Raw genomic sequence first — 25,634 nt, forward strand, 5'->3', positions numbered from 1 at the left:
ACTGCCGTTCTACTAGGGCTGTTGGTGCCTCCTGAGTGGTCAGGCATCAAGCTTCAGTGCTCAGGTCTGCAATTTTACTAGATTTATTCTTTGGCCTTGTCTGATGCCAGTCTGGGTTGTAAGGTGCTGCAGGCAGTTTTGCGTTAGACAACATGGCTGTACCCCTTCCTTTATTTTCGTTCCACCCTCTGGGACTGCTTTAGGATGTCCCATGGTGCCGTGTCCACCAAAGATATAAACAATAAAAATTGGATTTTTTTGTACTCTCCTTAAAACTTTTTCTCGTTGTACTCATTGGATGAGACAGATCCCACCCAATTTTTGGTTTGTCCCAAGCCCGGGACTTCTTGTTCTGGCTGGTTTTGTTTTTTTCGACCAGTACCGCAGTTTGTTCTTTGTCTTCTCCTACTGCTTTCTTTACAAACTGATTAAGCCAGCATCTGTGGTACTCATGGTGCTGTGTCCACCAATTATAGAATAAGAAAACATTTTTATTGTACAAAAATCCTTCTTTTTTTTTGTATCACTAAAGGACTAGGAGCTGCAAGCTTTGATCGCTTGTATAATGTCTTAGAATACTTAAAGGGGTTGTCCCAAGATTAAATGATATTCCTTAATCACAATATAGGTGGTAACACACTAGGACCCCCACCAATTAAGAAAATACAGGTCCCGATCCTCCGAATGAATGGAGTGGCAGGTCGCACTTGTGCCCTGCAGCTGCATTAATTCTCTATGACACTGAAGAAGATAGCCGAGCACTGTACTCTGCTATCTCCGGCAGTCCCATAGACAGTGAATGGAGTGACAGTGCCACTCCATTCATTCAGAGGAACGGGACCCACCGTTCTCGTGATCAGTGTGGGTTTACAACGGTCGGACCTCTACCAATCAGCATGCAATCACGTATTTTCTGGTTAGGGGATAACATTTAGTCTTGGGACAACCCCTTTAACATTCCAAAGAACCAAAGAATTATTGCCTTACAGTGTAAAACTAATAGGCAAACTATTAGGACATGCCTTCAACATGTATTGATAGGCTTTCACCAATAGCAGACCTGGGAGCATTTGTTAGGTCCCCAGCTGCCATGGTAACACACTGTTGCCACGCAATTATGTTGCAGGGGGGGGGGTCGCTGAGCTGATAGAAAGAGCCGCCTCTCTGTGTTGAACCCATTAGATGCTGCAGTCGCTATTGACCGTACCATCTAAGGGGTTAAACTCTGTGGTGTAACTACCGCGGTAGCAGCCGTGGCGGCCGCTACGGGGCCTGCGGATTGAGGGGGCCCGTGCCGCCAGCCGACACCACCCCCATTTGCCCGGTGGCGCCGCTAGCAGCCGTTATGGCTGCTACAGCGGTAGCGCCGCTACTACTGGGCCCGTGCCGCCGAGCCTCTTACATGTATGGGTCGGGCGACACAGGCCCTCTCATTCCCGTTGGGGTCACTAGCACCGGAGCCTACAGCACGCAGGTACAAATAAATGCATTAGCGCTGAATGGCCGGGCATGTTTCGACCATTCAGAACATTACAATACGTTGATTGGCGGGGCAAAATGACTTGCCCCGCCAATCAGCGCTTGTCAACAACGCTAGCGGCGCGATGACATCATCGCGCCACTTCCGTGCTTGAAAGGCGCTGATTAACGGGACAAGTCATTCTGCCCTGCCAATTAGCGCCTTTAACGACGCGTCGTTCAGCTAATCAGACCTGCTCCGAAGAGAGCAGATCTGCATTGCCATCGGTTGGAGCGGGAACGGGATCATGTGAGTAAGAAAAGTTTTTTGTTTTTTTTCTAATAAAACTGTGAGTGGCTCTATCTACAGGGGGGGGGGGGGTCGCCTATATGTGGGAATGTGGGGCACTATCTGCAGAGGAGGATCTATATGTGGGCCACTATATGCAGGGGAGGGTCTATATGTGGGGATGTGGGACACTATATACAGGGGGGGTCTATATGTGTGGATGCGGGGCACTATCTATATGTAGGGCACTATATACAGGGGGAGCTATATGTAGAACACTATATATAGGGGAGCTATTTTAAGGGCATTTTCTATAGGGGTGGGCTATATGTGGGACACTATATACAGGGGTGGGTTACATGTGGGGCACTTGCTACTGGGGGGCTATATATAGGTCACAGTCTACAGGGTTGGGCTATATGTGGGACACTATAAACAGGGGAGCTATACGTGAGACACTATCTACAGAGGTGGGCTATACGTGGAGCACTATCTATAGGGGAAGCTATATGTAGGGCAGCACGGTGGCTCAGCGGTTAGCACTATTGACTAGCAGCTCTGGAATCCATATGTGGGCACTATCTACAGGGGGCACGGTGTGTGTGTGTGTGTGTGATACAGTGTATGGCGCTATTAGTTAGAGGTGCAGTGTATGGCGCTTTATTATATTTAGAGGTGTTGAGAATTGTAACTTTGTTTATAGGTGCAGAAATGTTTTAAAAGTGAGAAGCTGAAGACATGCGAGCGGAAAACTGCAGAAATGGGTCATAGCCGGGAGAAACCCATCATAGATGTCTGGACCAGAGGGAGAAGAAAAGAACTAGAATCTGAGACGTCACCGGTGAGTCACTTAATGTAAATGTTTATTCTGCCTCTAATCAGTACTGTAGTCACTTTATGATCTGCAGCGAGATGATGGGTGGTATGATTTTTTTTTGTGAAACAGCATCTCCCAGCATATCCTTACTATCGTTCAGGCCATGCTGGGAGCTGTAGTTTCACGCCGTACAAACCTATACGGCAGGGGTTGCACTAAATTGAGCTGTATTTGTTATGGTGTTGTATATATGTACTGAGCTTGGTTCTGATGCTGTATTGAAGTACGGAGCTTTGTTCTGGTGCTGCATATACGTATAAGATTGGTTCTGGGGATGTATATATGTACTGAGCTTGGTTCTGGGGATGTATAGATGTACTGAGCTTGGTTCCGGGGCTATATTTACGTACTGATCTTGTTTCTAGTGCTACATTTATGTACAGAGGTTGGTTCTGGTGTTATATATGTATGGACTTGGTTCTAGTGCTGTATTTATGACTGAGCTTGGTTGTGGTACCTTGTATATGTCAGAGATTGGTTCTGAATCTGTAATTATATAGGATATATTTAGAATACCAAAATTGCAGGGCGGATGGAATTGTTCTCAATTCATTGTAGATTTCATGGGAACCAGTCTGGTAGTTTTAACCCCCTTGAACCGCCAATATGCGGTTATACATGACCTGACAATATTTCCAAACATTCCCTTGTATGTTTTTTTCAATCTTTAAAATCCACTTTTAAGACTATATGCTAATTACTCATTAAAGGATCATGGGGCGGTGCCGCTATCCTGAAGAGTCACATAGTCTTGCCTCCAAACCCACCTTTCCATGTTTGATTGACATCTCCCTGGCTGATACAACTTTCTTGGATGCGCCATTGCCTTGTGGCACTATACACAAGGGGGATCTGTGTGGCACTATACACATGGGGGAGCTGTATGGCACTATTTACAAGGGGGGGGCTCTATCTACAGGGGTCTGTGTGGGGATCTACTAAGGGGGGCTGTGTGGCACTATATACAGTGGGAGCTGTATAGCGCTATATACAGTGGGGGCTTTATGATGATATCTACAGGGGGCTGTATGGCACTATCTACAAGGGGGAGGTGGGGGGCACGATCTACAAATGGGGTGTGACACAGTCTATAGGCGGGGCTATATAGAACTGTCTACAGGGAGGCTGTATGGCACATTCTACAGGGGGCACCATTAATAAGGGGGGCTGCTTGTGGCACCCGGGTGGGGGCCCGGTCAAGAGTTTGCTATGGGGCCCAGTCTTTTCTAGTTACGCCCCTGGTTAAACTGTCAAGGATGGAGTTATCTGCGATCGCGACAGTTACTGTAGAAGCCCGGCTGTTTAGATAAGCCGCGCACCTGATGCTGATCTCGTCACTGTTATGTATATATTCGTCATAGAATGGTAACTAATACAAGCCTGTGATGGATATATCCGTTATGAGGAGTTCATGAACACAGGGCAAATAACAATCTATGATTTCCAATACCCATAAACCATACCAATGAGCCCAGCCAATAAGTGCATTAACTCCTTGGCGTAATGCTACGTACATGTAAGTGACAGCTGCCATTGTGCTATATAGAGCGCACTTACGTCTGAGCACCCTCCATACTGAGCATGTTTCAGCCGACATCCAACGGCAATGGGTGGAATCAAAGATTAATTTGAGTCTACCTGTTTAACCACTTAGATGACGCGGTCAATAGCCTGAGGGGCCTAATGAAAGCCCTTCAGGTCTGTTATTTTTGTACTCCTAATAAGCCCTGCCTGCCATGGTAACCCACTGTCACATTATATGGTACATTAAATAATGCTGTGAAAATCTACAACTCGTTCCGCAAAAAAAACAGGCCCTCTTACGGCTATATCGACGGAATACTTTAAAAGTTATTGCTTTTAGAAGGTGGGGAGGAAAAAACAAAAATTAAAAACTGAAAATTGGCTGTCTCCAAGGGGTTAAACAATAAGCCCTATTTCCCCTCACCCTCCTTTGTGCTTGGACCAATTCTTTATCCACTGGAGACACAAACAGGCAGCCCCCATCATTCTCCATGGAGAAAAACTTCAGCCTGTGCAGAGATACTTCTTTATTAAGGGAAAGCCTAATAAATGGATAAAAAAAAAACAAAATACAATGAATGTTTTTTAATGAAAGTTTAAAATTAGATTATACCTACAGATTAGAGGCCATCGTAAGCATTCTCAGGTGTCCAGTTTAAAACAACTGCTGGATGAGGCTCTTGGCATTAACTAAAGACCGAGCAAAACTCGCCTTAAAGACGCATTTCAAGAGTCGCTCCCAAAAGTTATGAGACAAAATAGTTATGCCAATAAGGTTGAAAAAGTCCATCTGGTTTAAACTACAATATTACCATGCAGTGTTGAACCAGAGGAAGGTAAAAAAACAAAACAACCCCCAACTATGTAGTTGTGTCATTTAAAGGGAAAGAAAATTAATCTCAATTGCAAATAAACAGAAGTTATCGATTTCAAATGAGAAACCACAAGCAACGGCAGCTGTTACAATCCCTGATTGTCACCCAGTTTTTCACAGATATATTGTTGCAGAATAATATTTTCCCCACATATTATTGCTGTACCTGTGCATGTGTCACCGTGCCGGCTTCCCAGAACAATTTCATAAGACATTCCCATTTTGGGAAGCTTGTGGATAAGTTCAAAAGGACTTCGTTTTTTGCCTTCATTGTGCAGTAAAATTTGCTTTAGAATAGTCTACTATACCTTTGACTCTTAGAGCACCCTATTTTTTGTTCTTTTTTACACCGCTATCCAGGTATCCCATTTTATTTTGAAAGTTCATAGAGTGAAAGTGTACCACTCACTCACTTTTGAACATTCTTTCCAGCCATCACTTTCAGAACAAGTGGGAGATCGACTGCATATCTACACATAGGGCCAGTGCACAAAAGTTCAGTACGACTGCCATGGGCATCAGGAAACTGGCCCTCGTTGGGTACAATGCCTGTAGAGTAGGAGAAAACGAAAAATATTGACGTATGAGAAATACCATTTGCACACAATGATGTTATACATTTATGCTGTGCAAGTTTTCTTAGCTGCAAAATAATAAAGAACAAGAGGCATCAGCGTAGACATGTTCATATCTGCGTCAGAGGCTCTGTTGAGGGTTCCAATGAATTACGCCGGGCGCAGCTGGTTTTAGTCAGGCGACGGATCCAGCGGCTCTGAGTTTTCCGTGTTCTGCTCTTATAACAAACAAAAACAATGGAAAGCCCTGACACATATGTGAACTGAGCCTAACATAACATAAAGTAGTATGTCTACTTCTAAAAAAAAAAAATCAAACTTACCGGATTAAAATATTTAGAAGACCAAACCAAAAGGCGGCACCCAGTTGGCAGTATTTTTCAAAATAGTCTGGTTTAGAAAACCCATTTTTAAACACCCTATCAGGGCATTCTGTTTTAATAGGAGAGTCCCTCATTTAGAGTCTTCATCTATTAACCAAAGTAAAAAGCGGCTACAGAGAGTGTCTCCGTATGACCCAGTACATTGATTTTATGGTGAAACAAAATTTTTATTAGAAGAGTATGTTTAAAATACATAAAGTCAGACATGTTATTGTTATTATGTTATTTTCTAGGGATTTTGAAAAGAAGGATCAGTTGTGATCTTAGATGTGTTTCGGGTAAAAGGTTACTTATGGAACCCTTAGGAGAATGGCTTCATGTTAAATTGCAACCTCTAGTTCAGGGGTCTCAAACTCGGCCGGGTAAGTGGGCCGCATATAGAAAAAATGGGAAGTTAATGGGCCGCATTACTTTCAAATTTGATACAATACAAAATTATTGTTAATCAATTAGTTATTTGAACTACTATAACACTACATTACTATAATAATACCACTAGGTTTAAAATTTGAGAGAATTCTCCACGTGCTTATTTCAACAATCCAGTTTTCCAGTTTAAGTGTCGCTAAATGAAGTCCGGCGGCTCAGTTAGCAGCGTTTGGCAGACACACGTGTGAAGATTGGGCAGCCCCTTTTTAGATGCTGCCGCTGTGCCCTCGGCGGATGCTGCCGCTGTGCCCTCGGGCGGATGCTGCCGCAGTGCCCTCGGGCGGATGCTGCCGCAGTGCCCTCGGGCGGATGCTGCCGCAGTGCCCTCGGGCGGATGCTGCCGCAGTGCCCTCGGGCGGATGCTGCCGCAGTGCCCTCGGGCGGATGCTGCCGCAGTGCCCTCGGGCGGATGCTGCCGCAGTGCCCTCGGGCGGATGCTGCCGCAGTGCCCTCGGGCGGATGCTGCCACAGTGCCCTCTGCAGATGCTGCCACAGTGCCCTCTGCAGATGCTGCCACAGTGCCCTATGCAGATGCTGCCACAGTGCCCTCTGCAGATGCTGCCACAGTGGCCCTCTGCAGATGCTGCCACAGTGGCCCTCTGCAGATGCTGCCACAGTGCCCTCCCAGATGCTGCCAGAGTGATGTCAGGGGCTTGACCAAAGCTGGAGTCCCAGAGCAGAGCCGCTTCTAGCAATCTTCCTGGGATTCCAGCTCTGCTCCTGACATCACTGTCCATATATGGACATGGATGTCAGGGGTAACCCCAGAGCTGGAGTCCCGGGCAGAGCACTAGTAGTCTCTTCCTGGGACTCCAGCTGTGCTCCTGACATCACTGGGACTCCTGCTCTGGGAAAGCCCCTGACATCATTGTCGACGTATGGACAGCGATGTCAGAGGCTTCCCCAGAGTCCCGGAGCAGAGGAGATACTAGAGCTCTGCACGGAACTCCGGCTGTGGGGAAGCCCCAGACATCGCTGTTCATATGTGGACAGCGATGTCAGGGAATTCCACAGAGTCCCGGATTAGAGCCTGTACTAGCGCTCTGCCCGGGACTCCGCTCTGGGGAAGACCCTGACACACGGTCCATATATGGACAGCGATGTCAGGGAATTCCACAGAGTCCCGGAGAAGGGCCGATATTAGCGCTCTGCCCGGGACTCCGCTCTGGGAAAGCCCCAGACATCGTGTGTCCAAACATCGACACCGATGTCCGGGAATTCCACAGAGTCCCGGAGCAGAGCCTGTACTAGCGCTCTGGGGAAGCCCCAGACATCGCTGTTCATATGTGGACAGCGATGTCAGGGAATTCCAGAGTCCCGGAGCAGAGCCTGTACTAGCGCTCTGCCCGGGACTCCGCTCTGGGGAAGACCCTGACACACTGTCCATATATGGACAGCGATGTCAGGGAATTCCACAGAGTCCCGGAGCAGAGCCTGTACTAGCGCTCTGCACGGGACTCCGCTCTGGGAAGCCCCAGACATCGCTGTTCATATGTGGTCAGCGATGTCAGGGAATTCCAGAGTCTCGGAGCAGAGCCGATACTACCGGCTCTGTGTCCCGCGGGCCGCAGATGACAGCCCCAGGGGCCGCATGCGGCCCGCGTGCTTGAGACCCCTGCTCTAGTTCATAGGTCCCAAATGTATATCAAAGATAATAAGAAAGTATTTACAATTATGGAGGGCATGAAATGGAATAATGACAACACATGGCTAATGTGTGACATCCGGGCTCTTTAAACATTTATACCGCATGAAAGGGAATATATTGCCCTTGGTGTTCAACTTCAAAAATACACGGATTATTTAAATGAATTCAAGGAGTACATATTGATAGTAACCAATTTTCTTCTCAAGAATAAGGCCTCGTTCTCATCAGCGTCGGTTTCTGTTAGACCTGACCGTCAGAGGAACCCATGAACGGAAAGCCAAAAGCTTCCGTTTTCTTTACCATTGATTTCAAATGGTAAGGCTTCCATTGCAAATGGTTTGCGTTTGTTTCCATTCCGTAAGCTTTAAAGAGGCTCTGTCACATCATTATAAGTGCCCTATCTCCTACATAAGGAGATCGGCGCTGTAATGTAGGTGACAGTAATGCTTTTTATTTAAAAAAACGATCTATTTTCACAACGTTAGGAGCGATTTTGGTTTATGCTAACGAGCTTTCTTAATCCCCAAGTGGGAGTATTTTTACTTTCGACCAAGTGGGCGTTGTACAGAGGAGTGCATGACGCTAACCAATCGGCATCATGCACTCCTCTCCATTCATTTACACTGCACTAGCGATATAGTTATATCACTATGTGTAGCTACATACACAAACCCTAACAATACTACAGTGTCCTGATAATGAATACACATGACCATCCAGCCTGGACGTCATGTGTACTCAGAATCCTGACACTTCTGACTCTTTTTTTGTGAGATTCCGGCAAGTGAAACCAAATCTCGCGAGATTACGGAGCTAAACGAGATTTGGTTTCACTTGCCGGAATCACAAAAAAGACAACTTCGAGTGCTATTACTTATGCTTACTTCTACATACAGTGCGAGGACCTACTTCTTTTGCCGAATTGCGAAAGGTTGACAATATTGAATATCCTATTTACCAGGTTGCTTGCCGAGTGCGTCACTTGCTAGATGGTGATCAGCATTGGGATGGCGCTTTGGCCGAAGCATGCGTCAGCGATAGTCCACATCGCTTGCGTCATTAGTTTGAAATTTTGCATTTTTTTTTGTGGACTTTCGGATGCTGCGCAGTTGTGGCCAAAATATCAGGAAAAATGAGTTGAAGCCTTTTTCAGGAATGCACAACTAAATAATAACAGCGAATTGAACGACCCATTGCATGAAAGTAATATGAATCGATGTTTGCTGGCTATCCAAGACATGGTTACATCTATAGGGGGAAATCCTGTCTCTCAATATGGTATGCCCGTACAAGCTTTAGACAGGGAACGCATTAACAGGGAGTACGCGGTGGAAATAAACTATAATCCAGCGGAACTGGCCAAAACATTGCAAACCAGTGTCTCGAGTCTGACAGTGGAACAGTTTATGATATGCGATCGCGTGTGTCATAGCGTAGATGGTACTTTGGGTGCATCTAAAAACAGGATTTCTCCCAGTGATACGGGAAAAAAAAAAAAACTTGGCCCAAAGTCATCAAAGTCATCTTGGCCCAAATACACAATCAAAGCAAAATTGCTCTTGCGGTTGCTTCATATGGGCATTTTTGCACGGAGGCAAAACCGCCCATACAATGTTCAAGATCCCGATTAACTTGAATCTTACGGTAATGTTTCTAGAAACAGCGACAAAGCAAGGGTTGTACGCGATTGCTGCTTAGTAATATGGGACGAGTGCATTATGGCAAACCGTAAAGTGGTAGAAGCAGTAGATCGAATCTTGCGGAATATCAGACAAAATGACCGGCCCATGGGTGGTACGACAATGCTTTTCTGTGGCGATTTTAGGCAGACTTTGCCTGTCATAACACTAAGAACGAGGGCAGATGAAATTGGAGCCTGCCTAAAGAGCTCAAGTCTGTTATACCGATGCATATAGCAATAAATATGCGGGCGCGAACAGGAGGCAACCCAAATGCACAAGATTTTTCAGATTTATTACAAAAAATTGGTGACGGCATGTAGCCGCAAGAAGAAGGGAAAGTTATTTTGCCTGATAAATTATGTTGTACTGTTCCATCACTGCAAGACCTCATTTCTTCTGTGTATGGTGACCCAATGCAAATAACAAATCATGAAAACTCTTGGCTATGCGAAAGAGCTATTTTGACCCCTCGCAACGACCAGTCAGCAGCAATAAACGCTGAAATATTGACGTGTGTTCATGGGGAATGTGCAGAATATATCAAGAGAGTCATTGAACAAGAAGACGCTAACAACTATCCAGTGGAATTTTTTAATTCCCTAAGCACACCCGGTCTTCCGTCACACAAAATTAATTTAAAAGTCGGCGTCCCCATAATTCTCCTTAGAAATTGAAGCCCACTAAAACTATGGAACAGTACCTGACTAAAAATCACAAATCTACAACAAAATAGAAGCTGAGATTTTAACAGGATGCGGCGCAGGTGATAGCGTTTTTATACCCCGAATCCCCCTCATTCTAAATAAAATTTCCCTTCAGTTTTAAACATGTACAGTTTCCAGTCAGCTTATGTTACGCTATGACCATCAACAAAGCGCATGGCCAAACGCTGCATGTTGCGGGCGTGGACCTCAGTGTCAGCTGCTTTGCGCACGGCGATCTCTATGTGGCTCTCTCCCGTGTTAGCAACTCCACCAATCTTTATGACCACATCCCTGGTGGTTCTACTGCTAACATGGTTTAACCCCTTCCCTCTTTAGCCACATTTGACCTTCCTGACAGAGCCTCATTTTTCAAATCTGACATGTTTCACTTTATGTGGTAATAACTACGGAATGCTTTCATCTATCCAAGCGATTCTGAGAATGTTTTTTCGTGACACATTGCACTTTAAGTTACTGGCAAAATTTGCTCAATATGTTCAGTATTTAATTGTGAAAAACACCAAAAGTTTGCGAAAAATTCCAAAAATTAGAATTTTTCTCAATTTAAATGTATCTGCTTGTAAGACAGGCAGTTATAATACACCAAATTCTTGCTAATTAACATCCCCCATATGTCTACTTTAGATTGGCATCGTTTTTTGAATATCCTTTTATTTTTCTATGACATCACAAGGCTTAGAACTTTAGCAGCAATTTCTCACATTTTCAAGAAAATTTCAAAAGGCTATTTTTACAGGGGCCAGTTCAGTTGTGAAGTTGCTTTGAGGGCCTTATATATTACAAACCCCCAAAAAGTCACCCCATTTTAAAAACTTCACCCCTCAAAGTATTCAAAACAGCATTTAGAAAATGTCTTAACCCTTTACACATTTCACAGGAATTAAAGCAAAGTAGAGGTGAAATTTACAAATTTCATATTTTTTTGCAGAAATACATTTTTAATACAATTTTTTTTATAACACAGAAGGTTTTACCAGAGAAATTCAACTCAATATTTGTTGCCCAGTTTCTGCAGTTTTAGGAAATATCCCACATGTGGCTCTAGCGTGCTAATGGACTGAAGCACCAGCATCCGAAGCAAAGGAGCACCTAGTGGATTTTGGGGCCTTATTATTGTTAGAATATATTTTAGGCACCATGTCAGGTTTGAAAGGCTCTTGCGGTGCCAAAACAGTGAAAATCCCCCAAAAGTGACCCCATCTGGGAAACTACACACCTCAAGGAAATTATCTAGGGGTGTAGTGAGCATTTTGACTGCACAGGTTTTTTACAGAAATTATTGGAAGTAGGCCGTGAAAATTAAAATCTAAATTTTTTCAAAGAAAATGTAGGTTTAGCGATTTTTTTTCTCATTTCCAGAAGGACTAAAGGAGAAAAAGCACTGCAAAATTTGTAAAGCAATTTCTCCCGAGTAAAACAATACCCCACATGTGGTAATAAACGGCTGTTTGGACACACGGCAGGGCTTAGAAGTGAAAGAGCGTTATTTAGCTTTTGGAGTTCACATTTAGCAGGAATGGTTTGCGGAGGCCATGTCACATTTGCAAAGCCCCTGAGGGGACAAAACAATGAAAACGCGCAAAAAGGGACTCCATTTAGGAAACTACACCTCTTGAGGAATTCATCTAGGGGTGTAGTGAGCGTTTTGACCCCACAGATGTTTCATAGAACTTATTAGAATTGGGCAGTGAAAATAAAAACAATCCTTTTTCTTCAATAAGACGTAGCTTTAGCGCAAATTTTTTCATTTTCTCAACAAATAAAAGGAAAAAAAGAAACCAACATTTGTAAAGCAATTTCTCCAGAGTACGGCAATACCCCATATGTGGTCATAAACTGCTGTTTGGGCAAACGGCAGGGATCAGAAGGGAAGGACCGCCATTTGGAGTGCAAATGTTGCTGGATTGGTTTCTGGGCGCCTGTGGGCCCAAAACAGTGGAAACCCCCAGAAGTGACCCCATTTTGGAAACTACACCCCTCAATGCATTTACGAAGGGGTGTAGTAAGCATTTTAACCCTGCAGGTGTTTTGTAGAAATTAGTGTGCACTCGATGTTGCAGAGTGAAAATTTGATTTTTTTCCATAGATATGCCAATATGTGGTGCCCGGCTTGTGCCACCATAACAAGACAACTCTCTAATTATTATGCGGTGTTTCCCGGTTTTAGAAACACCCTACATGTGACCCTAATCTTTTGCCTGGACATATGACAGGGTTCAGGAGTGAAGAGTACCATGCGAAGTGGAGGCCTAATTTGGCGATTTACAAAGTATTGGTTCACAACTGCAGAGGCTCAGATGTGAAATAATAAAAAGAAACCCCTGAGAAGTGACCCCATTATGGAAACTGCACCCCTCAAGGCATTTATTAAGGGCTGTAGTGAGCATTTTCACCCCACAGGTCTTTTCCATAAATGAATGCACTGCGGATGGTGCAAATTAAAAATTTATATTTTTCCCTAGATATGCCATTCAGTGGCAAATAGGTTATGCCAAGCTTATGAGACACACACAAGCTGGAGACACACACCCCAAAAATTGTTAAAAGGGTTCTCCCGGGTATGACGATGCCATATATGTTGAAGGAAACTGCTGTTTGGGCAAGCTGTAGGGTTCAGAGCCGAGGGAGCACCATTTGGCTTTTGGAGAGCGGATTTTGCTTGGTACTATATTTGTTTGAGTATTGCTGGTGTTTCCATTTATAATGTGGGGGTACATGTAAGCGGGGCGGAGTATATAAGGGGCATAGTCAGGTGGTATAATAATGTGGTAAAAAAAAATAACATAATCCATAGATGTGTGTTACGCGGTGAAGCAATCCTTTCTGCACAGGCCAGATAATAAATGGTGTCATTTCTTATCCCCCTTTTGGTCCACACTCCGCACCTTTGTAGTTTGGGGAATTTTGCTGGGAAAGTGTTGTCCTGGTATAATACGGGCACCGTCGCTTCCAGCGGATATGTTTGGGCTCTCCCCTTCCTGGTTCCCTAAATTTAGGTCCTTGATACATCGCCTCTTGAAACAGAAGAAATGTTCCCCTCGGGCACAACTGCATTTTTTTTTTTATTTCCTGACTTATTGGAGGCATAACTAATTTTATTTTTCATAGACGTAGCGGTATGAGGGCTGGTTTGTTGCGGGACGAGCTGTAGTTATTATTGGTACCATTTTGGGGTACATGCAACTTTTTGATCACCTTTTATCCTATTTTTTGGGATGCCAGGTATACAAAAAAACGCAATTCTGGCACAGCTTTTTTCGTTCTTTTTATACAGCGTTCACCATGCGTTATAAATTACATGTTAACTTTATTCTGCGGGTCAGCACGATTCCGGCGATACCTAATTTATAGCACTTTTTTATGTTTTACAACTTTTTGCACAATAAAATTACTTTTGTAAAAAGAATGTATTTTTTCTGTCGCCAAGTTGTGAGAACCATAACTTTTTAATTTTTTTGTCGACGGAGGTGTATGAGGGCTTGTTTTTTGCGGGACGAGCTATAGTTTTTATAGGTACCATTTTTGGATACGTGCGACTTTTTGATCACGTTTTATTCTAATATTTGTAGGGAAAAGTGACCAAAAAACAGAAACTCTGGTAAAGTTTTTTACGTTTTTTTTTTACGCTGTTCACCGCGTGCAATAAATAATATTATATTTTGATACCTCAGGTCGTTACGGTCGTGTCGATAACAAATACATATGGTTTATTATTCTTTTTCAATAATAAAGGACTTGATAAGAGTAAAAGGGGGATTGTGTTTTATTTGATTACTTGAAACTTTTATTGTTTTCAAACTTTTATTTTTTGCACTTTTGTTTTACACTTTTTCTCAAGTCCCTCTAGGGGACTTGAAGGTCCAACGGTCAGATTTTATTTTTTTCTAATACATTGCACTACCTTTGTAGTGCAATGTATTAGATCTGTCAGTCATTCACTGACAGCAAGCAGATTAGGCTTCGCCTCCCGGCGGGGCCTAAATCGGCTTCCGTAATGGCAGAGCAGAAGACCATTGTGTCTCCTGTTGCCATAACAGCAGTCGCCAGCCCTGATTGCCTGTCAGGGCTGGCGATCTGCTAGTAACCGCTATGATGCGGCAATCGCTTTCGATTGCTGCATCGAAGGGGTTAATGGAAGGGATCGGAGCTAGCTCCGGTTCCTGACGTTACAGGTGGATGTCAGCTGTACAGTACAGCTGACTTCCACCGCTGATGACGCCGGATCAGCTCCTGTCCCGGCGCCATCTTGCCGGCAGCTACGGAAGCTGATCAGGCTCCGCCGCCGGGCGGATCTTGACCGACTTCGGTGCTAGGCAGACCGGGAGGCCAGTATTAGGCCTCCGGTTGCCATTGCAGCCACCGGAACCCCGGCAATTTCATTGCTGGGGTTCCGATGAGCTGCAAACACGTTAAGTGCAGCGATCGCGTTTGAGCGCTGCACTTAAGGGGTTAATGGCGGGGATCTAAGCTAATTTCGGTCCCTGCCATTACAGCCGGATGTCAGCTGTCAGATACAGCTGAGATCCGACGATGATGGCACCGGCTCAGCTTCTGAGCCGGTGCCAAACATTTGGCGTAAGTATACGACATTTTGCGGGAAGCACTGGCTTTCCATGACGTATACTTACGGCAAATGTCGGGAAGGGGTTAAAGGGAAGTGTTGTCGTAGTGAACCGGACTACTGAAAGAAAATTTTTAATTGAAATTTGTTTATTGTCTGTTTTTTTTCACTTTGCCTTGAGTATGGTTCAAGGCTAGGAGTATACCTATAAAAACGGCATGGGTACGTTTTTCAGTGGTCTGCTTGTACGAAGTCGCGGGCACAGCTAGTTGTAGAATAATCACATGAAGTGATCGTAAACAATGATTTAACGGTGACCACTGCATCTGGCTCTGTTAGAATGAAACAATCCTATAGGCTTATTTGATCTCTAGTAGTGCAGTATAAGGGGGTCTCCTGCACCCAGAATTTCACTGACCCACGTGGGACAATCTTTTAATAATTTTTGTATATTCATATGCTAATAACGTTTTTTTTATTTTAGATTTGCATTGGTGGTCATAGAACCACATGCTATTCCGCTCTTCCCCTACCATTCAATAAATGTAGTAGTTTAGTGGTGTACACCTTATGGTTCCTGCCATTTCATCTATATGTGGTAATTTAGAGGGTAACTGCTCATTTTTCTTTAAATATTGTAAAACGTCAACACACCTAGCGGCGGTTCTTTTATTATAGCCTTCTACCATTCAAGTGAATGAGAGAAGGCTGTAATACAGGGAACCGCCGCTACAAGTGTCTCGGCGCTTGACAGTATGGTGCAGTGAAAGGAATGCAAGTAGAAGCGCTCATAACAGCCGATTGGCGGGGGTGCCATGAGTCGGATCTCCACCAATCATATTTTAGGCCATCAATTTTAACTCTTCGGACAATACCATTAATAGTCTGTTATATAAGATACCATGAAGAATGAGGAATCACCAACCAGGGTCAATATGGACCTGCTTAAACTCAAATTGAGCAGACTTCGCCACCAATTCAGTAACGCCTCTGACATAATTAGAATAAATAGCATGATATGCAGAGCCCAAAAAGGCTTGGTTGAGTAACAATACTATGTAGCCTTGCAAGTGCATTTCTTGCAGAAATAATACATGCGGGGAGAATGCTTTAACCCCTACCCGCTGCAGCCATTTTTCATTTTCACTATTTCCTCCCCACATTCCAAAAGCCATAATTTTTTTATTTTTCCATCTATATAGCCCTGAGGGCTTGATTTTTGCTGTACTGGTGGGGTAGAAAACGAAAAAAAACAGCGGTTCCAGCATCATTTTGTTTTTACGGCATTCACCGTGCAATTAAAAGGACATGTTAACTTTATTCTGCGGGTTAATGCGATTACGGCAAATTTATATAGTTTTTTTTATGTTTTACTACCTTTACATGGGAAAAAACGAATGGTTTAAAATCAAATCTATTTTGGGTCTCCAAATTCTGAGAGCCATAATTTTTTTATGTTTCCGTTGATTGAGCTGCTTGAGGGCATATTTTTTTGCGGGATAAGCTGTAATTTTTAATGGTACCAGTTTGGGGTACATGCGGTGTTTTGATCACTTTTTATTCCATTTTTTGTGGGCATAGAGGTGACCAAAAACAGCGTTCACCTTGCAGGCTAAATAATGATATATTGTAATAGTTCAGACTATTACGGATGCGTCGATACCAATTATGCTATTTATTTTACAATGCTTTAGGAGGAAGATGGAAAAAGGGTCTTCTTTTTTACTTTTAATATTTTTCTTTTTTGTACATAAATCTTATTTAACTGATTTTTACTTTTTTTTTTTATTAGGCCCCCTAGGGGACTATAAGCACCGATCATTCGATCGCTTGCACTATATAATGCATACTAATGTATTATTATCTGTGCTGACCTTTCAGGGTTTTTTTTCCGATTAATTGCCCAGCCCTGCCTAAAAGGATGCCTGTCAGTTTTACACTAACTGACAATACAATGCAATAGAGAAGTATTGCAGTGTATTATAAAAGCAGTGTATTATTAAACAACGGCATATCGAAGTCCCATAGTAGGAGTAAAAAATTTTTTATACGTTTATACAACATTAATAAAATATATTCAAAAACATTTTACCCACTAACAAAATGCTTCACTATGATTTTTTTTTAAAAAATAAATAAAAATATGCATATAATTGCCATTGCCGCGCCAGTAATGACCTGAACAATAAGACCCTGTTCACAGGGTGGAACTTTTGCGTTGGAATCCGCCGCTACAAAATTCCACCTCTATTCATTTCAATGGAAGGCGGACACTTCTTTTTCAGCTGGTGTACAAAAGAAGCGTCCTGCCCGATCTTCGGGTGGATTCCACCCATACCTCCCATTGAAGTGAATGCGAGTAGGAATCTTTATGCTGACGGCAGGAATGATTCTGCGGCAGATTTTGCGGTGGGACCCGCCAAGAAAAATCTGCAGTATGAACATAGCCTAAACCTGTCCTGTTATTAAACCTGTAAAATAAAAAACAATACCAGAATTGCTGTTTTCTGTATATACGGCCTTCCAAAAAACGCAATAAAAAGCTATCAAAACGTCGTATGTACCTTTTGCATAATGAACAGAACTAATATTAAAAGACATAAGATACACTGAAAGATAAGACAAAATAATCTTACCTGAAGTTGGCTTGTGTCCATAAATTCCATTAAAATATGCTGGCATTCTTATGCTGCCTCCAATATCTGAACCCACGCCAATCACCGATCCTCCTGCAGCAATTATACAACCTTCTCCTCCTAAAATAGACATATGTAAATATAGGAGTTATAATACATTACTGCCACTAATCAAATATACAGTGAAATCCTTTTTAATCTGGCATCATATAATGCAGAAAATCTACTCATCTGTTTCTAGCACGAGGCTGTAATAAAAAGACAAATTTCATTAAAACAGAAGCAAAAGACGGAAAAATGGGAAATGTCGATGATAAAAAAAACAAAGTTAGGGTATGTGCACACGACAACGCCAAATACGCGTGAAATTCAGGAGCTGGTTTCTCATGAAAACAGCTCCGTCATTTCAGACGTTTTTGCATGTACTCACATTTTTCGCGGCGCCTTTTACACACGTAATTGGAGCTGTTCTTCATTGGAGTCAATGAAAAACGGCTCCAAAAACGTCCCAAGAAGTGTCCTGCACTTCTTTGACGCGGACGTAATTTTACGCGCCGTCTTTTGACAGCGTCCCGTAAAGTGACACCTCGTCTGAACAGAACATCGTAAGACCCATTGCAAGCAATAGACAGATGTTTGCCGACGTATTGGAGCCGTCTTTTCAGGCGTAATTCGAGGCGTAAAACGCCTCCATTACGTCTAAAAAGAGGTCGTGTGCACATACCCTAAGGCTTTATTCACATGCGTGTTGGGACATTCTGTTGTTCTGCTCCTCTGTCAGAGCAGAACAAGGAAATAACTGAACCAAAAGGTTCCGTTGCACAAGCCAGCGGCAGACAGAACCCATTTCGCTATTGTCTCCGGTAATCCATGCCGGATCTGTGACGGAGGCCGCTAATACAGATGTGAACTAAGCCTAACCTGATAATCCCATTTTTAAGTAAATGGGAGAAGGATTATAATGGATTTTTGTATCTGGCAGGGAGCCTGTAAAAATAGAAGCCATGGCGCTATGTGTGTGCAGAGGCTTAGGCACCATGCACACGCTGCAGATTTTGTGCTTGCTGCAGAAACAACCTCATTCAGATCAATGGAACAGATTTTATTTGCATACATTTCTGCAACAAAATCTTCAGCGTGTGACAGCATCGTCACAGGGTGCCTCCTTTTTAGTGTGGATGCACATGCTGCAGATTTTGTTGCAGAAATTTCGGCAACTAAAAATTATCTCTATTCATCTGAATGGGGTTGTTTTTGCAGCAAGCACAAAATCTGCCTTTCTTCACCTATCAGGCTCCTGTCCTCCTCGCCTGCCTCCTTTAGGGTCAATTCACACAGAGTTCTCTGGCACGGATATTAATGTGCAAACCGTGTCGGAATCAGCGCCAAAAAATGGCAGAAATCGCCCCCATTGATTTCAATGGGAGGCAGAGGCGTTTTTTTCCCCAGGCGGATCTTGGCCACTTAACGCTTTTCTTTTTTTCTGCATGTCCTGAATTGCCGCTGTTTCTGCCGCTGAAATCAAGGTAGGCAGAAAAAACCTGCGGCGTTCGTTTCTAAAGGTTTTTTTATCTGCGTTTTTTTGCCTGCGTTCCTTGCATTAGCTTTATCGGTCACGGGCAAAAAAACGCAGTGAAAAAAACACGGAAAAATACATGCACGCAGTTTAAAATCGGCCTTAAAATTTCTAAAGGAATTCTGAGGGAGATTTTTTTCTGCCTGCAAAAAACTCATTGTGGACAGGGCCTTACTCATTTTGAATTTACATAGAATCCCTAGAGCAGAGAGTAGATGTCTTACGAGCCTTACTGTCAGATCAGGTTACATCTACCCATAGAGGTGAGGGGGAGGAGAATGCAGAAGCTAGAGACTAGCTGCCAACAGTCTCTTGTACGTAGCATACATACTCAGAAACAGCAGCTGCATGAAAGACATTATACAGCAGTACTGGGCTTTGCAACTGTGAATCCAGAACTGGAGTAAGACACTTATTAGAATAGCAGCAGCATTTTCGTGTGTCACCCTCACACTGCAGCGGCTACCTCTTCCTTCTCCCCCCTCCCCTCTCTATAGACTTGCATGGGCAGCTGTAACCTGTTCCCTTAGTAAAATGGAGGATCCGTTTTCTCAATGCTCTACGGATTCTGTGAGTGAATTCAGAGTGGGTAGACCTTAACCCCTTCCCGCTTTTGTGCGTGACTGTACGTCGAAATTCTAAGTGCGTTCCCGCAATAGGGCGTACAGTCACACCCTGTAGATAAAGCGAGCACAGGAGCTGTGCGCGCTTTACCTTCTGCGGCTGTCCGCTGTTATACACAGCTGACATGCCGCTACAATGGCTGCGATGGCTGTTACCGCCGATCGCAGGCATTTAACCCCTTCAATGCGGCTGTCAATGACGTCCGCTGCATTGAAGTGGTTAACAGAGGTAGGGTGCTCCCTTTGTACCCCCCGCGATGGATCGCGGGTGGCGATGGTTGCTATGGCAACCAGGAAGCCGTTACTAGGCTTCCTGGTTGCCCAGGTACGGTAGGACGTAATAGGCTGTCAAATGAGGAATGACAGTTACGATGCACTACACTACATAAGTAGTGCAGTGCATCGTACCGGGGATCAGAAGACCAGATCTTCAAGTCCCCAGGTCAGTGTAAAAGAAAAAGTAAAAAAAAAAAAGTGAAAGAAAAATAAATATATAATAAATAAATAATAAAAACACCTTGCCCTGTTTCCCTGATCAACTCCTTTATTATTAGAAAAAAGATGAAAACATAAAAAAAAACTATACATAATTAGGTATCGCCGCATTTCGAATGGCCTGATCTATAAAAATATCACATTATTTATTTTGAACACCGTAAAAATTTTTAATAAAAAACAATGACAGCATTTTATTTTTGGGTCATCTTGTCTCAAAAAAATTTTTCATAGAAAGTGATCAAAAAGTTGCAAGTAACGCAAAATGGTACCAATAGAAACAACAGTTCGTCACGCATAAAACAAGCTGTCCCGCAGCGATATCAACTAAAAAATAAAAAAAAAGTTATGGCTGTCAGAAAATGGCGACACTAAAACATGATTTTTTTAGAAAAGAGTATTTTTATTGTGGGAAACGTAGTGAAACGTAAAAAAAAGATGTAAATTTGGTGTCGCTGTAATCGTATCGCCCCACAGAATAAAGTTAACATGTTGTTTATACTGCACGGTGAACAATGTAAAAAAAAAAAAAAAGAAACGTGCTGGAATGGCTGTTTTTTTGGTTTCCTCATCTCCAAAAAAATGGAATAAATAGCGATAAAAAAAAATGAAAAAAAAAAATTTGCATGTACCCCAAAATAGAACCAATAAGAATCACAGCTCGTTCCACAAAAAACGCACCCTCACACAGCTCAGTCAACGGAAAAATAACACGTTATGACTCTCAAAACGCAATGATGCCAAATGACGGCCCAGACTAATTTTTTAGGTCCAGTAGAATTTCACAAAATACCCCACATCATCATTTGCTGGACCCCACAGGTGGACCCTGTAGATGCAGCGGAGATGAGGAAACTTTAGGGCCTTGTGCTGCTTATATGGCTAGTGAAGAAGTCAAAGATTAGGCAATACTGGAGCGCAGATATTTTGTATAACACCCAATAAACCCGGCCTGTGTATAAAGGATTGGTTCAAAGCGTACCACACCAATCCATGGATTATTCATTCACCCCATTATTACATCATCCTAATAGGACCTGATGTACTCCGCCCAGCTTACATATGCCCTGATGTACTCCGCCCAGCTTACATATACCCTGATGTACTCCGCCCAGCTCACATATGCCCCCACATTATAAACTGAAATACCAGTAAAACACTGCGCTTCAAAAGACAAATGGTGGTCCAACTGAGCCTGGCAGTGTACCCAAACTGCAATTTATGACCACATATGGGGTATTACTGTATTCTGGAGAACTCTCTTAACAATTTATTGGATGTGTGTCTACAGTGGTACAAGCTGGGCACAACACATTGCGCACTGAAATGGCATATCTGTGGAAAACAGCAATTTTCAATCTGCAACATCTATTGTTTACTCATTTTTGCAAAACACTTGTGTGGTCAAAATGCTCACTACGCCCCTAGATCAATTCTTTGTGGGATCTAGTTTCCAAAATGGGGTAATATTTCGGGGGGGTACCACTGTACTGGTACTATAGCTCAATGCAACATGGTGTCAAAAAACGAATCTTGGGGGGCGTGGCTTGGACGCTGCAGTGACCGGACGCAACTCTGGTGAGCTCCGCCGAAACGGGACTTACCCTGCTCCATCTGACGGATAACATTGCTCTGATCGAGCTGAAACGATTCCGTCCTTCCTCCCTGCCGACTCGGTGACGACTGAGCACTAGCTCAGACCCATTTCTTCAGCGATTCTCGGAGGAGGAACAAGTGAGGCCTTGCCTCGTGTCAGACCGGGGCCTGGATTTCTGGCGAGGCGGACCGGAGGGATCAGAGGAGCTGTAGCAGGTACCAATAAGCGTATATTACGCAGAAGCAGCTACCCTCAGGAAGTAGATACTGATCTGATAGATCCTCATTAGAGAGACCTGCCGGGTCTTACTGGCAGTAGGTGCCGCACTGTGCAGTCTGAGGAGATTACCTGCAGACAAGCGTCCATAGACTCTGGAGTAAGTGCCACTTATACCCCCAAGCCTCATACTCTAACACTACCTAAGAGAGCAACGCTCAAATATTTTATTGCTGGGAGCATACCTAGTGTATATGTTGTATCACTGACCTGCCATATACTGCAGTCTTCTGGACTTAAATCACACAATTTTTGCTAGGCGACCCCCTCCCCCCCCCCCCCCCATTGTTAGGGAGGTAGTTGGGAAGCTGTAAGCGCGGTTCTAAATGAGCTACATGTAACTACCACTGGAGAGACACGCACTTTCCTTTTTCTTTGGTACCACAAACTAACACAGGATGGTGAAAACGGGCAAAGATAAGCTCAAGGACATACAACACACACCTAAAAAGCACAAAAGTCAACATGCAGTTGATCGTTTCTTTAACAAAAAGCACTCTGCTTCCTCCTCTGCTGGGAGTCACCTATCCGCGCATGAAGAAGATACTGAAATTTCACAAGATGTTGATTCGGACAGAGAGAGCAGTACAGCTCAGCCTACCACATACGAGGAATCGGATGCATGTCATATTTCTAGAGCCTCTCTCAAAAAATGTTTAGCGCAAGCCTTATCACCAGTGCTGAAAGAACTTTCTGATATCAAAATGGACGTAAAACACATTGGCCACAGAGTAGACGAGTTGGAAAGTGTCCATACTGCTTTACTGTCCCATAGTGCAGTGACACAACAGACGGTTATTTCCCAGCAGGAACATCTAAATACTGCGTTTCTTCAGCTGGAGGATCAGGAGAATCGTAACAGGAGGAAGAACATTAGGCTCAGGGGGATGCCGGAGAGTGTGGCACCGGAGGCTTTGAGGGCAGCAGCCGCATCCATTTTCGCAGATCTACTGGGGGTGGAGTGAGCCTCCCAAGTGGTTATCGAACGCATACACAGAGCACTTAGGCCTAAGCCTGCACCAGGAGAACCACCGAGAGATGTAGTGTGTGGGCTCTTGAGTTTTGTTGATACAGCTGCCCTTCTGCAGAGGGCCAGGGACTCTTAAGGAATTTACTATGACAACTGTAAAATCTTGTTTTTCCAAGATGTAGCAGCAAGCACTCTAAACAAACGGCGAATCCTGAAGCCTGGACCCTACAAACCAAGGCTAAGTCCCCGAGGAGGACCCCCACATGAAGTTTGGGACTGAGAAATCTGAAGAGTGGTTTTGGAGGTGTGTTTGCCTTGAATGGTCCTTGGTCTTCTTGCAACAGAAGAATTATTGATGCATGATTGGAGGCTTCCAATTAGCATCCTGTGTATCCTTTTAAGAGTTTTGTCAAAATGGTACTATCAGTTTTGCAGCTATTGACAGAAAGTGCGTCTCTTTACCTTTTTCTTTCTATATTCTTTTTTTCCCTACAGAATGGATTGGTTAAATTCATCTTGTATTGTGTATCTGAATATTGTGATATGTACAATCGTATCCAGAGTTCATTTCCTACCCAAGGGAGCTGGGTCTTGCGAGATCTCAGACCTCTCAGCCCGGATATTATGCGAAATGTTTTACAATATCTGCAATGTTTCTTTTTCTCTTATGATCTGTTATAAGTTTGAAGTTGTGGTGACACCTCATGAGTTCCTCTACATTATCATTTCATCATTGGACGTCTGTAAATATGGCTGAGGTCAATATTGTGTCCTTAAATGTGAGAGGGCTTAATACTCCTCAAAAACGCAGCCAAATGTTCGCTATAGCCAGGAAAGCTCGATCAGACATCCTATTGCTGCAAGAAACCCATTTCAGACACACACACACCCCTTCGCTAGCCCGCACCTCATTCTCACAGTGGTTTCACAGCACACATTCTTCTGTATCAAGAGGAGTCAGCATTGCCATTGGTAGATCGGTTCCTTTCACCCTGATAGATCAACAAATTGATCATGCTGCTAGATATGTATTTGTTAAAGGAACAATAGGGAATACAATGATTACTTTAGCTAACATCTATGCCCCTAACAGAAATCAAGCTCAGTGGTTAACTAGTACTTTAAGTAGGTTACAAATTTTTAAAGAAGGAATTCTGGTTCTGGGAGGGGATTTTAATTGTGTCTTAGATCACAACATTAGAGATAAAAAATGGGGAAGCAAAAGGGAGGATCCTATAGGGCGCTGCTGCGTGGTTATTAGAAGATAGTCAATGATGGTAAATACAAGAGTAAATACGTAAATATTTATTTAGGCTACGCGTTTCGACACTGTACCAGCGTCTTCCTCAGGCCATAAAATATACATACAACAAGTTTATTTATATACTAACAAGAACCAAACAAACCGGAAGGGAATAAGGGTCATACAGGGGAAAGGTCAAAAGGTGAAGGTGACGTCATAAGTGATACAGTTATCGTAGGATTATTTTAAATATTGTTAGCAAACAAATTATTAATAATTGTACCTAAAGGATACCATAGTCGGCACCCTGAACAATTTCAGAAAATCAACATTTATAATTTCACATGCATATAATTGCAATTACAAATAATTACAGTCCATGTAGTACGTCCTGAGAAAATTTTCATTCACAAATTCATTAAAAGAATACGTAAAATGTGGGGGCGGGAACAAATATATAATTAAAATAAATAGACACAGATAAATATATATAAAAGTGTCAAATATTAATATAATAAATAGTAAACACCAAAGTAACCTAACGGGCAAGAGTTTTACTTTGTTCATATGTTGCTCGAAATAAGGAAACCACAAAGGTACAAAAGAACGGGTGAACATACACACAAGGTGTGATTAGTAGCTTAATCCACTTGATGTGCGTTTTCATGATTAAAACAAAGACACAGGGTTGGTGTATAGATATCTATAGTTACTTCAAAAGAGGGTTGTTATATAGAGATATATAGATATGTATATGATTTAAAACTGTTTAGAAAAAGGGAACAAAGTATGAAAGGAGCTTCACAGCTTCCACTAGTAATTTCGGGATCAGAGAAATGCGATATAGATCGGGTTCACATTATTATCATTAACGGTAGTGTATATATGTCATAAATAGCAGATAAAAAAATAATATATTATTAAACAATATATTATTAAACAAAAATTGTACATGTATATAGGGAGAAAAAATTATTACATATCTCTGACCGTTCTATCTTTGGACAGCGCTTTTGAGCGTCTCTGCTGTCCAGACAACCCCCGTAAGATAGGGTCCCGGTATTATATTAATAGGGAGCACTGTTACTTGGAAGAATATATAGTGTGTTTGAGGGATGATCTCCTAGGGAAAAGTTGGTATAACCTATGGATGAAAAAAATTCGATGTATGCACAAATGTACACATACATATA

General features: G+C 43.0%; 1 protein-coding gene across 1 annotated transcript in view; it reads right to left on the reverse strand.

Moving 5' to 3' along the window:
* FAAH2 (fatty acid amide hydrolase 2) overlaps positions 1-25,634 on the reverse strand; it is a 231,597-nt gene that overhangs the window by 127,823 nt on the left and 78,140 nt on the right. Inside the window, exons 4-6 of the mRNA XM_075835625.1 lie at positions 17,662-17,781; positions 5,436-5,571; positions 4,573-4,690 (exon numbers count right to left, since the gene is read on the reverse strand). Coding sequence (XP_075691740.1) covers positions 4,573-4,690; positions 5,436-5,571; positions 17,662-17,781 — 374 coding nt within the window. The remainder of the gene's footprint in view (positions 1-4,572; positions 4,691-5,435; positions 5,572-17,661; positions 17,782-25,634) is intronic.

This window comes from Rhinoderma darwinii, chromosome 8, assembly GCF_050947455.1.
Source record: "Rhinoderma darwinii isolate aRhiDar2 chromosome 8, aRhiDar2.hap1, whole genome shotgun sequence".
In the NCBI taxonomy this organism is placed as follows: Eukaryota; Metazoa; Chordata; class Amphibia; order Anura; family Rhinodermatidae; genus Rhinoderma; species Rhinoderma darwinii.